General features: G+C 35.4%; 1 protein-coding gene across 5 annotated transcripts in view; it reads right to left on the bottom strand.

The window, feature by feature from the left end:
- SLC12A7 (solute carrier family 12 member 7) overlaps positions 1–14,938 on the bottom strand; it is a 77,345-nt gene that overhangs the window by 16,274 nt on the left and 46,133 nt on the right. For all 5 annotated transcript variants that reach the window (XM_085540061.1, XM_032442537.2, XM_085540059.1 and 2 more), the window contains exons 8-16: positions 14,692–14,903; positions 13,627–13,794; positions 12,473–12,571; positions 11,772–11,829; positions 9,958–10,132; positions 8,527–8,645; positions 7,298–7,396; positions 5,235–5,354; positions 2,581–2,685 (exon numbers count right to left, since the gene is read on the bottom strand). In XM_085540061.1, the coding sequence (XP_085396187.1) occupies positions 2,581–2,685; positions 5,235–5,354; positions 7,298–7,396; positions 8,527–8,645; positions 9,958–10,132; positions 11,772–11,829; positions 12,473–12,571; positions 13,627–13,794; positions 14,692–14,903 (1,155 nt within the window). The remainder of the gene's footprint in view (positions 1–2,580; positions 2,686–5,234; positions 5,355–7,297; positions 7,397–8,526; positions 8,646–9,957; positions 10,133–11,771; positions 11,830–12,472; positions 12,572–13,626; positions 13,795–14,691; positions 14,904–14,938) is intronic.

Genomic DNA, 14,938 nt, shown 5'->3' with positions numbered 1-14,938 from the left:
AAGTAATAAACGTTAAGAGAATGGTTTCACCAAGAAAATTACTGAAGCAGAAATATCACCCCTTGGAGGTTTTCTAGTGCAACCTGCAGCTTGAAGCAGTTAAATAGTGAATTGTAATTGTACTGATTGTTTAGGTCTCAGTCCAGTTGGATCTTGAAAAGTTTCAGGGTAGAGATTCTACCACCTCTTTCCATTATATCATTTTCTCTTATTCTCACACCATATACTGCCGTAAAGTATCTCGCTCAGTAACATCTCTTTAGGGACTGAATATTTACTAGCTGTTTACACAAACCTTTAGGTTCCACTTATCCTATATTTTCATGATGTGTGTGCCCTGATGGCGCAGTGGTTAAGGACACCACCTTGCAACACTGGGGCCCAGAGTTCGATTCCCCCCTGTGGCGCAAGTGGTAGAAGTGCCGCTCTGCTACACAGAGGCTCGAATCCCGAGGGCTGGACTCGATGATCTCTAAGGTCCCTTCCAACCCGCACAAGACTATGATACTATGATGATGATGTTCATGTTGACTCATTCATATACCTGACTAGGTCCTTCCTAAAGATGGTCATACCCTCAGACTGCAATGATAGCACCACAAGTTCAGTTTAACCTCCATGCTAAATTTGGTTGCATTCTATTTCCTCTATTCATTATTCACTTCACATACTTTCCCCAAACTGAATCGTATGATTTTTCTTTAATTACCAAAAGTTCAAAAGAGCTGCAAAAGAAATTGAATGTATTTCCCTCCTCAACATCAGCAGAGGTTTATACTCAACTAAGTCTTTTTCTAGCAATTACCTTGACAAAACAAGAGAATAAGTTGTCTGGAATTGATGTCAGACATTTAATAGAAGCATTGTCAGTTTACACTGATGGTTGTCAGTGCTTGTCGTTTCATGCACAATACAAAAACTAGAGACAGGCAGTGGCTCACACATGCATGGGAGCTTCTCCAGTTTAACAACTCCACAACTGAAGTTAAAATAATACTGTTACACTGAAGGGCAGCAGAACACAACTAGTGATAGTTTCTTTTTTGTGTGTGTTTCACTGATTAAAGAGTACATTAAGAGTGACAATGTGTAAAAACACATTTGTTTTTAAACCTGAAGTCTTTTTTTTTTGTTTTGGCTTGGAGAAAATTGTTAGTTTAGCAAGCAAAAGGAATTAACTGAAAAAATAGCAAGGGACATTTATTCCCATTAAATACAAAAGAGCTCCAAATGTAAAATTTTATTTTAATGAGAACTAAGCACTCTCAGAAGTGTTACTATTAAGTAAAATTTGCCTTACATTATAATAGGTATTAAAAAAAGTTCTGATACAAGTTGCAGCTTGTTTTGTCCCTTATTGGACAATCTTGCAGCATGTTTAGATTATGGGAAGGGTCTATTTCTTTGTATTGAACAGATAAGGGAGACTCAACAACTTTGTATGGACTATGTATGAACATCTGGGAATACCTCCAAGTGTATATAAATTGAAGACCTTTTTGTGCAAGGTATGTGTGATAGGAGAGTTTCCTCCCTGCATCCAGCAGTGCTATTAAGGAATGCCTACTTTCTAACACTCCACATTGAGTCTTAGAGAATTTCTTGATTAACACTTTACAGTAACAGCAGTTCTAGAAATAATTATTCCTCTGCAAGTTTTCACAGTGTATTTCTGTTGAGGTTTAATCTGGCAGGCAGCTAAGCACCACACAGCCATTTGTTCCCTGCCAAATGGGACAAGGGACAGTACTAGAAACAAAACTCGTTGGCTGAGATAAACTAGGACAAAAAAGAAAAAAAAAAAAAAAAAAAAAAGGAAAACAAATAACAGTGTGATGATAACTATATACATAATCTACAATGCAAATACTCACGACCCACTGAACAACACTTAGCTAACAATACTTGCCACCTGTCACTCCACTAACAAAGCAAAGTCACACCACGCTCTGAACAATCTCCAGCTAATCCTAAACAGGCGTCTTCCCCTGCCCTGCTTCTCTGAGCTCTGTTGCCTTCCCTATAAAGTCACATGGCTTGGAATAGCCTCTTAACTAACTCAGGCCAGGTGTCCTGGCTCTGCCCCACTCCCTGCTTTCACACCATAAAGGTATTAGCTCTTCACTGATAAGAAATCTGGGGCCACACACCCATCACACAGCAATAACCAAAACACTGCTGTGCTATTAACACTGCTTTAGTTGAAAACAGAACATTTTCACAGGGAATGATATATAAAAGCAAAAGAGCCTTATGCACTTGCAGCACATCTTTAACAAAACATTCAGATCAAAGGTAACTGTTGCTTTGAATCTGAAAACCTCTAATAAAACATTAACATTCTGCATTTTAGAAAACCACGTCCACATTGCATGGGTGTCAGTTCAATTTTATCCATGTAATCAGCAATCTGCAAGGCTGATTACACGCTACTCATAAATAACAGAATTGTGATTACATCTTTCCTATGCTCAAGTTAAAACATTAAATTAATGTTGACTTTGGTCATTAGCTTTACCAGTAGTATTCACAATAACATCAGCTTTATGTGCGAATTACGTAATCTTAGAAGACTTTTACCTCCAGTTTTTGGTGTGAGGAGGACCATCTTCAACACGAAGCAAAGCATATCGAGCTGCATTCAAAGAGAGTCCTCGTATTCCATCACCCCACTCTTTTTCAGCTCTTTGGAGTACAGAAGAGATTTAATTAACATGGTGCAGCTTATTTATAGAAATTAAGAATATTTTCCCATGTGAAAAGTAAGAAGTATCAAAAATAAGCTTAGTCTCCCCTTTTTTGTTGTTGTTGTTTCCACCCACAACCCCCCCACAAATGCTTGACAAAATCTCATATTATAGATTTATATCTCAGGTCCTTTCAAGATATCTGTTTATAATATTTTTAAGTATTTATTATGGTTTATGCTAAAGATAAAAGGGTTTGTTCGCAATAATGGTAGCCTCCTAAGTTGCTTTCAAGCATTAGAATAAGCAAGATTTTACTTCCTATGTATTAGTGTTCTACCTTCTCCCCACATCCATACTGCTTTCTCTACTTCCTTTCTTTCTCAGCTTCTTCCAGAGAAACCTAAATCTTAATCCTTCTTCCCAATCACTTTCCTCCTCTACATTTTTAGTGGTTTTTAGGATGCTTAGGTGGATTCTCACTCCTCCCATGAAATCAGACTCTGCATTTACAAAGGGAGAGACTGAGTTAGAGCAAAATAGAATCTTTCTACAGGGTAGATGCAATGGCTAAGTTTCAACATTTTGAGAGTCTGAGTATGAATGTGGATGTACGTATAATTTTATATATGAATATACCAATATACACACATAAGGAGAACCAATCATTTGATCTGACTGATGAGGTAAAACAGACAAGAAAAAATTCCTGTTGAATAGCCAGGAGCTGTTACAAGGGCTGCTTCAAAAGGAATGCCTCCTATTTTATTTACATTGGCCCATGATGTCAGAGGATGTTGATGGTATGGCAGCAGAGTTTGAACCTTCCCATGAATATTCTATTACATTATGTTAATGTGCAAAAGATAGCAACAGAAGGGAAGTCTGACAAAATGACACTTGACATAGATGAGTGTATGAAGCAAATGTATGGAATTGAATTCCTCCATGAAGAAAAAATTGGCACCCACTGAGATTCATTAATTCTTGCAGAATGTTTATGGAGACCAAATAGTGGATGTTGGTACAGTGAGGTGCTAGTTGGTATGTTTCAGCAGTGGCAACAACGATGTAAAAGACAAGCCACAGTCCAGATAGCCAGGCAGATTTTTTACTTCGTTTTCACTGCTGGTGAAAATGCATAGCTAATGGTAGTGACTATCTTGAAATGTTTTGTAGCTGAGAATCTGCTTTGTCAAGCAGTGTCATTGTGCTCTTTTTATCTGTTTTAGTTTCCATAGAAATAAATAGGAGGCATTACTTTCAGAGTGACCTATGTACAATCCAGGAAAATTCTTTCCAGGAAAACATCTATTCTGCAGATAGTGATATGAAAAGATGGAGAATCTACAACATGGGATTGTTTATATCAGTTGATCTACAAACATTTATGCTTAATTACTTATCAAAATAACTAGACTCATTTCAATTTTCTGGTCTTGGTCTTTTTTTGGCTATAATCTCTTGTCAGTGGATGCCTTTTCCTTATAAAGGGAAAATTTATACACTAATCACGATCTCCTCTAAATTTTATTTATGTATTTAATAAATTGAATATGCTCTTTAACTCCCCTACCTCCCTTCATTTCTTACAAGTGCAGCTCTAAAAGTATATTTCAAGTTAAAGATTATCTAGACTTCAGAAAATAAATCATTTTCAGTGGGTGTTCTGGTTTCTTAAGCGTGATCCATTCTCAAAAGTGCTGAAGTTCACAGAAAAGAGCAGAGTTTTACCACTTTTGCAGAAGTTCATTGTATTTTTGTATTAGTTGCTGCTTGGTGCAAAAAGATGATCAAAGAGGTTGGAAGGGATCTCAAGAGATAATCAAGTCCAACACACCCCTGCAAAAGCAGGTAATTTATAGTAGGTTCCACGCATAGGCCTCTAGACAGGTCTAAATATCTCCATACAAGGAGACTCCACAACTTTTCTGGGCAACCTGTTCCAGTGTTCCATTCTTCCGCATGTTTACATGGAACTTAATAAATCCAAGTTTTCGGCCATTGCTCCTTATCCTATCACTGCACACCACTGAAAAGAGCCTGGTCTCATCCACTTGCTACCTCCCTCCTTTTAGATATTTATAAACGTTAATCAGATTCCCCCTCAATCTTTTTTTCCCCAGGCTGAACAGACCCAGGTTACTCAGACTTTCATCAAAAGGGTGATGTTCCAGGCCCTGAATCATCTTTGTGGCCCTCCACTGGACTTCTAAGAGATCCCCGTCTTTTTTGAACTGGGGAGCCCAGAACTGTGATGTACCTCAAATACTGAAATTAACAACACAATATTAGTTCAAATTAATATTTTCCAGCCATATTGCTCCTTATTTTGACTAGTTATGTTTGCTGAAGATTTTGGAACTGAGCTGCCAGAGAAGTGAGAATTTTCAAACTTGTAACCTTTAATGTAGATGGAATCTTACCTTGTTTCAAAGAATATTCTTAGTTCTATTGATTGAGTTGTACCTATTTTATATAACAAAAATCTTTTTTTCTGAATGTTAAATATATTAAATATAGAATAAATAAGATATTTGGTCTTACCCTCTATATTCTATGTATTTGTATATACATCCTGCGATTAGCATGGCAATCAAAGCATAGTACCAAGAGCAAATGAACATCAAGGCAAGACATAAACTCATTCCCAGGAATGAAAGAGTCCTAAAAGAAACCATTTTTTCCATTTTTTAAATAGGCATGCATATATTCTACAGTCAATTTCTTACTTAACTCCCCAAAAGATCTCTCCTTACCTTCCAATGTGAATTCATAAGTATATAAGTAAAAATACACTGTCACAATTTTAGTTTATAAAAAAATACATTCTGAAGTCTTTTGTGTGAAATAAATACAATTGAAATAGACATAATAAATTTAATACATCTGTCAGTTCTGAAACTTTTACCATTACCTTCAAGTAGGATCAGTTTCGAAATACTTGGTAATCACTTACTATGGACTGGAATTTAAACCCGAAATTTCTCAAACAACACTGAAGGACTTCATGTTACTTAGAGCAAGAACAGTTGATATTTAAATTAAATTTGACTCACAATTTATTTTTCCACTTACACTGTGATACGCCTCTTGCTTAAGAGCATACACGTAGTGGAAGGCTTGTCTTTCAAAGACTCTCAAGAATGACTGAGCTAGAAAAGTCACAGAAACATGTCCAGACTGAAGTTCATATGCCTGCTCTGCTTCCACTATAATTCAGACAGATGTAGCTCAGCTCAGAACTAGACAGTTTTCTGACTACATTTAGTTAGATACTTGAATTTCAAACACCTGCTTTCAGAGTCAGAACTTGCTTTCACTCTATCGACAAGGCAGAAACAACTTTTGTTTGGTTCCTTTAGTTTTCTTCTTTATTACCATGCAAGCACTGAGTCCAAATGCATCCAGTTTTAATTCAAAGAAATGCTACCCCGCTTTTCTGAGTACATCAGTCTAAATATATTTTGTATAGCAGAACAAAAGCTCCTCTTTCATAATTTCAGCCAACTAATGATATTGGTTTCAATTACAAAACAGTTCCATCCCACTTCTGACCAAGTATTTTGACATTTGCTTTTTCTGTTAAAAATGATTATGTATTCACATGGTAAGTCAGTTGGTTCACTAGTCATTGTGAAAATGTGGGACAGGGAGAACTGTTGCCAGATTTTAGAACTCTTTGCTTTTCCTTCCTTACCATGGTCCATCCTCTTCTTGGTACCCTCCCATCTTATCCATCTGCATTAGCTTCTATGCTTTGTACTTCCTAATATTTCTCACACAATCCCATTATTTGTGAGAGGAGGGGCTTTAAAAACAAAGCAAAACAACCAACCAAAAGATGACAATTCCCTATTTTCTTCTTGATGTTGAAGTGGTAAGACTTGAAAACCAGCACTGAAATATTTTGAAATTTAGGTGCCAAACTAGTAAGTGTTTGCTGAGTATACCCTAAAAGATATTTCAGGAATGAAAATATCACATTTTATTTATACTCTACCATTTAAAGTGAGGAAAACAAAACAAAACTTCCATACTAGAATCAGGCCTGTTTGTCTCCAAAAGGTTCTGGTCTTTAAAGCATTTTGGCACTAAAATTTCTCAATGGAATCACTGTTAATTTAAAACAAACACAGATACATTTTCAGCACTGGGTCAAAATTAAAAAACTTTCCCAATCTTACTATGAACTTCTTCATCCTATAAGCCTCTAAAGCCTTTAAAAGAAAACAAACATACTTTCTATATAATTGACCTTCACCAACTCTGTCAAGTAGTCACTTGTGTACTGTGTACTTTTATACATACTCAAAGTATGACGTATTTTAAAAATACGCCAGTTACAGAACAACCTGGTGTATATTAATTATTATATTTTTCTTTAGAAGTGTTGTTTTTTCATATATGTATTACAAAAATTAAAATTAATCAGAAGGTCTCTCAGACTATATACATTTTACTGTGTAGACCATTCCCAGACCCTGTATGTTAGTCACATGTTTTCAGGCTCACAATTACAACTCTATTCCAGACAGACAAAAAGAAAATTAACAAATCAAAGCTGTATAAGCAGTTTTAATTATTCTGAATGAAAGAATACCCCCTACCAGTGGTAATACTTGAAACGAGGTCTCCAGTTGGGAGTTCGTAAGAGCGTCTGAACTGCACAAGCCAGATTTACAAACATGTAGCACATCAGGAAAAACCTATTAAAGGGAAGAAAAAAAAAAAGAGAGAGAATTTTCTCCAACAGGAAATGAACTACACAGACTCCAAAGAAAGGGTAGAAACTCCTAAGAGCTGCTATGGTTCTGCGCCTTGGATTTAGAAAGAAAATATACTGATAAATTGATGTTCTAGTTGCTGCAGAGCAGCGCTTGCACTAAGTTGAGGGCTTTTCAGCTTCTAATACTACCTTGAGATCAAGCAGGCTGCAGGCACAAAAGGAGCTGGAAGGGGACAGAACCAGGACAGCTGATCCCAACTGGCCAAAAGGATAGACCATACTGTTTGACACTATGCTGAACAATAAAACTCAAAGGAGTAGATGGCTGGGGGAGGGGGATGGAGAAGAATGTTTGCTGAGTGTTTGGTAAGCGGTGCACAAGAAATTTGGAGAGGACAGCTGCAACAGGAGGCCTCACAGTATCAAAGGGATATACTACGCCACATGAAATCATACTTAACAATAAAAGCTGAAGGATAAGGGGAGGACATCTGGAGTGAGGAAGTTTGTGCTCCCAGCTAACTGGTATGAGTGATGAAGCCTTGCTTTCCAGAAAGTAGCTAAGCACCTACCTGGAGATAGGAAGAAGTGATCTTATTTTGTTTTGCTTGCATGTGAAACTTTCATTTTACCTATTAATCTGTCTGTATTTCAACTCATGAATTTTTTCACTTTTAATTTCCTGAATCTTCTCCCTCATCTACTACAAGGAGAGCGAATAAGTGGCTATACAACACTTAGCAGACTACTAGGGTCAGCCCACAACAAATGGAATAAACCTCCATGACAGAGTCAGTAAACTAACTATCCATTCATACCCTAAAATTTGAAAATGTTTCATTAGGGGTATGCTCATTTATTTATTTTTTGAAAGTTAAACATTTTTGCTAGCATTCAAGAAATCCATCAAGGAAAGATTACTGTGCCTAGAAATTAATTGCGACTAAAAGGTTTTTGCTTCAGACTATCTTAAAGATCAGACTGAAATGTAAGTTGTTAGAGGGCAAGGTATATTGGGTATTATTCCAAAGACAAAAATCACCACCCAGTCAATTCAAAAGTAAAACACAATTAATCTGAAAGAACATGAAATAAAGAATTCATACTCACATTGAGAGAATGGGTGCTACATTGTCCAAAGAAGCTATGAGAATTCCTATTTCACAAATAGCAGCTGTAAGGAGCAGGGCCCAAGTTGGTTCTCCATTCGCTTTTCCATGGCCAAATACCTAGTTCAATTCAAGTATAAAGTAAAATTGGGAAAATGCTGCTTATTATACTATTGTATGACATGGTGCTGATTGTGAACTACCTGGAACTAAACCCAGTAATCATTTACAAGAGAAAATAAACAAAAAAACACATGTTTTTTTGGGAGTGTAAAAATATATATCTCCAGTATGAAAAAAAATGTTTACTAAAATAAACAATGACTACATTACAGTACTTAGCAGCTTCTGTTGAAATAATTTAAATTAATTTTAAATCTGCATGCATCAGTTGCATTTAGTCTGTGAACAGCTAACAGTTGAAAGTATTACTTTTTGTATAATACACAACGGGCACCAAGTCTGTAGTTATGAACATACACTGATCTTCGAAGAGGACCTAGGCTGCATTTTAGGTTATTCTGCATTCCCCTCCCCAGTTATGAACACTAAACACTCACTGCTATTTTCCCTAATTACTTCCTTTTCAAATGTGTAGGTTGTTCACTCCATTCATTCATTATTCCATATTCTCATTTCCCTTCTGCTTCCTCTCATGGACACAATGACCATCGAGGTTCTTTTTCAACCTTCATAACTGTATTCTATTCTATGATTCACTGATAAGTCTACTTTTTATTTCTAAATGTTATTTTTTCCTGATTATGGTTTGAAAGTCCTTTGCTTCATTCTTAAAAGATGTCCTACTGTTGCCCCTGTATTAATCTCTTCTCATTCCCAATGCAACAGTTATATGACTGCAAGTACATTCCAAGTCTCAAATCCCTCAAACAAAACCATCTTGATACATGAAGTCATAAGATGGAATTACTCTGTCACCTATTTCTTGACTTCAATTAGCCTACAAAAATGAATAAAAATGAGAACTGTATCTCTGATGTGAGAAGTAATATTCATCTCCATCATGAAATCAGCTCAGTTCACAAACACCAATTGTTAGCTATGTCTAGAGTCAGAAAGCTTAGCTGTTTCTTAAGATTGTTCATTTCAACTTACATACATCTTTCAGTTTTGACCTACTAACATATATACTTTTATTAGTATATTTAATTAGTTATTTTATTAGTATATTTAATTTAGTTATTTTAGTTCACACATACATATATATATGTGTGTGTGTATAAATTGCACTGAAATAACCAAACTTTGGTTTGCAGTAGCTTACTACATTGCTGTACATAAGTAGGCCTGAGCTCCAAATCTTTTCCTCATAGTTCTGGAGGAGCAACAGAAATAAGACCTCTTTTTTTTTTTAATTATTTTTTTAACAAAATAAATGCAATATTTGAAATATATAAAAGTATTATCTCACTTGAATAAATGGTACAATGCCATCTCTTGCAATGGCTTGCAACAGACGGGGTGCACCAGTGAGACTTTGGAGACCAGCACCACATGTTGAAAAGAACGAACCAATCACAATAACCCATGGAGAAGGCCAGGCCAGTGTACCAACCACTAGGTTTCCATTAACTGCTTCACCAAACCTTAGAGAAAGAAGAAACAACACAAAAGCAAAGAATAAACACACAAGTTAACAACAACAACACAGTAAACACTAAAATAATTTCTTCTATTCCCTCACAACCCTCACAATCTTTTTGGACAATTTTAGGTGCTTAGATGCTGCCTTTTAAGATGACACAGTTACTATTAGCTAACTTGGCAAACTTTACAAAGTTAACACAAAAAAAGGAAGAAGTCTGTGACACACTTGTATGTAATACTGGTGTGCCCAGTACATCAACAGGAGATATGTTGAACTAATGTATTCCTTTTAGTAGTGTGATACTAACAAATAGACAAGGAAATACAGAGAAACTACTAGATATAACCATCTCAAGTTATTAACATTTTCTGATTATTATGCTACCCAATGCAATTCAAAAGAACAACTATAACAAGGGAGTATCAAAAAAAGGAAGAAGCACTTTCAATACTGCACTGAGCACTGAATCCAATGCTACCTATTTTTCTTTTACTATTTTCTTACTCCTAAAGGAATTCATGCTCATTTACGGAGACCTTGGGTAAAGCATGAACAATTTCTCATTTCCCACCCCCCCTCCCCCCAGTGATTTTGTTTTTAAAACAAGTATGCCTCTTGTAGTTCAACTTGACTTTGTAAGCAAGTAGCCAAAATTAGATTCAAGAACCCATGCAGTATGGTACTGCATATAATTATTTATTTATTTTTATAAACACCAGAGGAAAAAAAAGGCTGTAGGCTAAGAAAAGTTAAATACTACTTCTCTATTAGAACCAGCTACTTGACAAGGTTCGGAGACATAGTAATCAGATCAATATAAACCAGTGTTCAAGTTCCTGCATGTTCCAAACCTTGCACAACCACATACTATCTTCAGTAGATGAGACGACAGAGGAAGACATCCTTTAAATACAAGGAACAGGCTGTCCAGAGGGGTTGTGGATGCTCCATACACGGAGGTGTTCAAGACCAGTCTGGATGGGGACCTGGACAACCTGGTCTAGTATTAGATATGGAAGTTGGTGGCCATGCCTGCAATGGGTGGGGTTGAAACTCGATGAACCTTAGGGTTCCTTCCAACCCAAGCCATTCTATGATTCTATGACAGATTAACTGCACTCAGCTTGCAAAATCTATCCTGATAAGAGTCCTAATCTACAAGTAACCATTTTAGAAACCAAGAGGTGTCATGCAACCACTAGTTGATATATTGTATTCTTTCTGATGAACTCCGCTTGTCATACAGCTGTCAAAAAAATATTCTTTATTCCCTAGGAATACATATTCCTAGGGAACGCACATTACCACTCCTGAACTAATAAAAACACACTTGTCTCCATCTCAGCCAATTCTACAAATACCAACAATGTTTTTGTCTTTCAAGAGTGTTTAATTAGGAACAGTTCCACTTCACAAACGTTTATTTCAGATGCTTTCTCTATCTCTTGCAGTCATACAGTTCAATATCCCTTTTGGTTTTTGCAACCATCTCAGCTTAATAGATAGACTCTTTCTCCAGTATTAAAAATATTCCACACAGATGTTTCCCAGAATGGCCATTAACAAAATGAGATCTGATTAACATAACTCATGATCATACATGCTGCCTATAAAATTACAAGTTGAATGCAACTTACTTATCTCTTAATACCACACCTTCTATACAGGCACCAAACAACACTATGCAAGAAAGATCTGTTATTGAGAATGAAGGAACTTAACAAATAAAATTAAAATAAATTATATAGAGAAAAACATAAATGTCCATGATAAATAACTTCAGGTTTTTGTTTTTGTATTTATTATTATTCTCCCACACTAATTTTTAGTTTATGTTCTTTACATATGTCCTGCATTTGATCCTCTGTTGTTTTGTAAAGTATTGGAAGCAAACAGCTTGTGCATCATGAAACAGAACATGTAATTTCTCATGTAAAGATATTTGTGCCTTCTAGTTACTGAACAAATAACAATTTCTACTGCTGTTACCCAGCTTTAAGATTTTTAGTGACTGTATTGAATATGATAACAAAGCAATCTGCCAACTGAAATATGCTATAAATCTCTATTGGTTAACTATAAACAAATTGTAATTTGGAGTTTGTTTTACCTTAGTAGAAGGCTGGAAATTTTAGCCATCTAAGTGCATATATTTTATATTTTATAATATATGTGTATGCATAAAAATATACAATATATATAAATATAAGAGATTTATTTTCAGACTAGATTTCATTAATTTTACACTCAGGCTACTCAATGAATTTTTTAAAAATTAACCAATAGTATGCCTACAGAATGTGGACTAGAAAAAAAAAAGTCACAGCACAAAGGATACAAATAAAAGAAGTAGTTGAAATAGCTAAAATTGTTCCAGTAGGAATAGATTTCTGAGCATCCTTAAGATCACCAGATCTGTTTGAACCTGCCATAATACCTGAAGAAAAAGAAATTTGTATGTCATAAAACCAGTAAGTTCTAACTTCATTTAAATGACTAATAGAATGGGAACATTTAACTTTTATTATATCATAACCAAAAAGCAAGCTACAGAAATGTATTATATTACTGCACAAATCCTTATTTTGTATCTTCATTTGATTCATAAATTTGTGTTACTACTTATCATTAAGCGAACTAATTCCAGAAGGCTCAGTAAAAACTTAATCATTTTTAGAACAGAAAAATGTACAAGAAAAGCAAAACATAGGAGATGGATGTTATAAACATGAGTTTAGGAATTTTAGTCAGCTTGACCAGATGTACAAATTCTTACTAAGCATACCATACATAGTAAGATATGCAAGTAAATCTACTAAATAAAAGTGAAACAAGAAGAAAGGAGCAATAAGAAACACAAAAGGAATAGTCATGAGATCACAGGCACACCTTCATGCTCAAAACTAATTAGAGAACAAAAAATGTTTACTAACACAACATTAAAAAGTAGAATAAAAACAAACTGCTTAATATGGGATTTTTCAATAAATGTTTTTCAGTTATTTCAGTAAAACGAAATCTGAGGAAAACTAGCCTAACTTTCAGACTCCATCAAAAAAAGTCTCTGTTCTTAGAGCTGAGGAGAAAATAAACAAACAAGAAAAAACCCACAACCTAGAAGTTTAAACAAGGTACAAGGAGTTCATGGCTTGGACCTAGAACACCTTAATAGGTAACAGTCTTCTTGCATGCATTTATAGATTAAAACATTATAAAGATAAAAACTTTTAACTCAGCTGCAACTTACTGTGGATAGACATCAAGGTTTGTTTTTTTCTGTGAGAAGCAGAAAACAGGCTGTCAACTGATCCATTGTTGAAGTTCTATAAACCCCTAAAATAACCAGCAGCCAGCTATGTATTTATAGCACCTGAAAATCTACTACTTAAAACTTGGATAGATAAGGAATACCATGTGTTATCAATATTTGCAGCAAATTTTTTTCTTCAGCTATAAACTCATCCCCATTTAAGAAAAAAAGTTTTAATCTACCTGTTACAGACGGGAAATAAATCCCTACAAGCACTGTGAAGTAGGTCATGATATCTGTGAAAACATATGGGCGTCCACCAATTTTTAAGTCTTCTGATCCAGACACTGATGGCTGATTTTTTTTCTCAACTATTGATCCTTTTTCTGAATACGTGCTCCACAGATTATCTACAAGGGGAAAAAAAAGCCACTGTAGCCTCTGCTTCAGAATATTAGAGAGAGTGAGAGAGCAATACCCTTGTAAACTGAATGATTTTTCATCTATAAAAAGCATGACGTTTCCCAACACTTCCTTATGAAATTTAGACACAGCAGCAATAACATCAGTATCAGTCATAACTGGTAGACATTTCCACCAGATGCCAGTAGAGATGCAGTGGTATATAGCATATGCTGTAAAAAATAATCTTCTGTTAAGGTCTGAATTACAGAATTATCAATCTTTACAGAGAGTTGCATATTTCTATAATCTAATTCTGTTTTAAGAGAATGTAGAGGACAGGAATCAGAACGTCCTTCTCATCCCCATAAAAATTATTTTTTTCCTATACAATACTATCTGTTACATGTTCAAAATGAAATTTATGAACCTGTGCAACTAGTTTAAATCTCAAGCATCCACAATTGTAAAAAAAAAATATAAACATAAGATATTCTATATACTCTTTATAGAAAGTCTCCTGTCCAAATGCTAGACTAGTAGCTAGAAAAACTTTCTTTTTTTCTTTTCTTTTTCCAAACTGGCATGCTGTACAACATTGGACAAACAACACAACTTCACTTCTCAATGCGCCTCTCTCAGGGGGATTTTAAAGTAACTGTATTTGGTGTGATAGAAAAATAGCTTTTGAAAGAGTGCCTGAAAAGTCTTAATGATCCCCATATGAAAACAATTCATGCTAACCTTCCAAAAGCAGATGGAAATGTTAAAGAGGGAAGCAGACTCCAGGAAGCAATCTTTCAACAGAAGTAGATTATAACTAAGGACTAGTGACAGGCTAGAACGCTCCATCACTGAACAGCTTCAGGTCAAATCAGCCCAGATCACTGTGCTTTCTGACTTACCAATTAGAACTCCACTCAATATTCCTGGAATCCCTTGAATTTCTGTTACATTATTGAGACTGAAGTAATCATCACACATCGCAGTGGGCGAAGAACTATTGCAGAAGAGGAGCCACAGGTTTGTAGTCTTTGTTTCATTATTCCCTTCAGTAAATTTGGCACAGACATCAAAGCTACGTTTTGACAAGGTACGGTTTCCAAGAAGACAGATGCTACAAACAAAAGTGTTTCTTCAGCATAGTACGAT

This window comes from Coturnix japonica, chromosome 2 (assembly GCF_054131305.1).
Source record: "Coturnix japonica strain WE chromosome 2, WE-NBRP24, whole genome shotgun sequence".
Classification (NCBI taxonomy): domain Eukaryota; kingdom Metazoa; phylum Chordata; class Aves; order Galliformes; family Phasianidae; genus Coturnix; species Coturnix japonica.
This window is presented reverse-complemented; position numbering and strand designations above follow the sequence as displayed.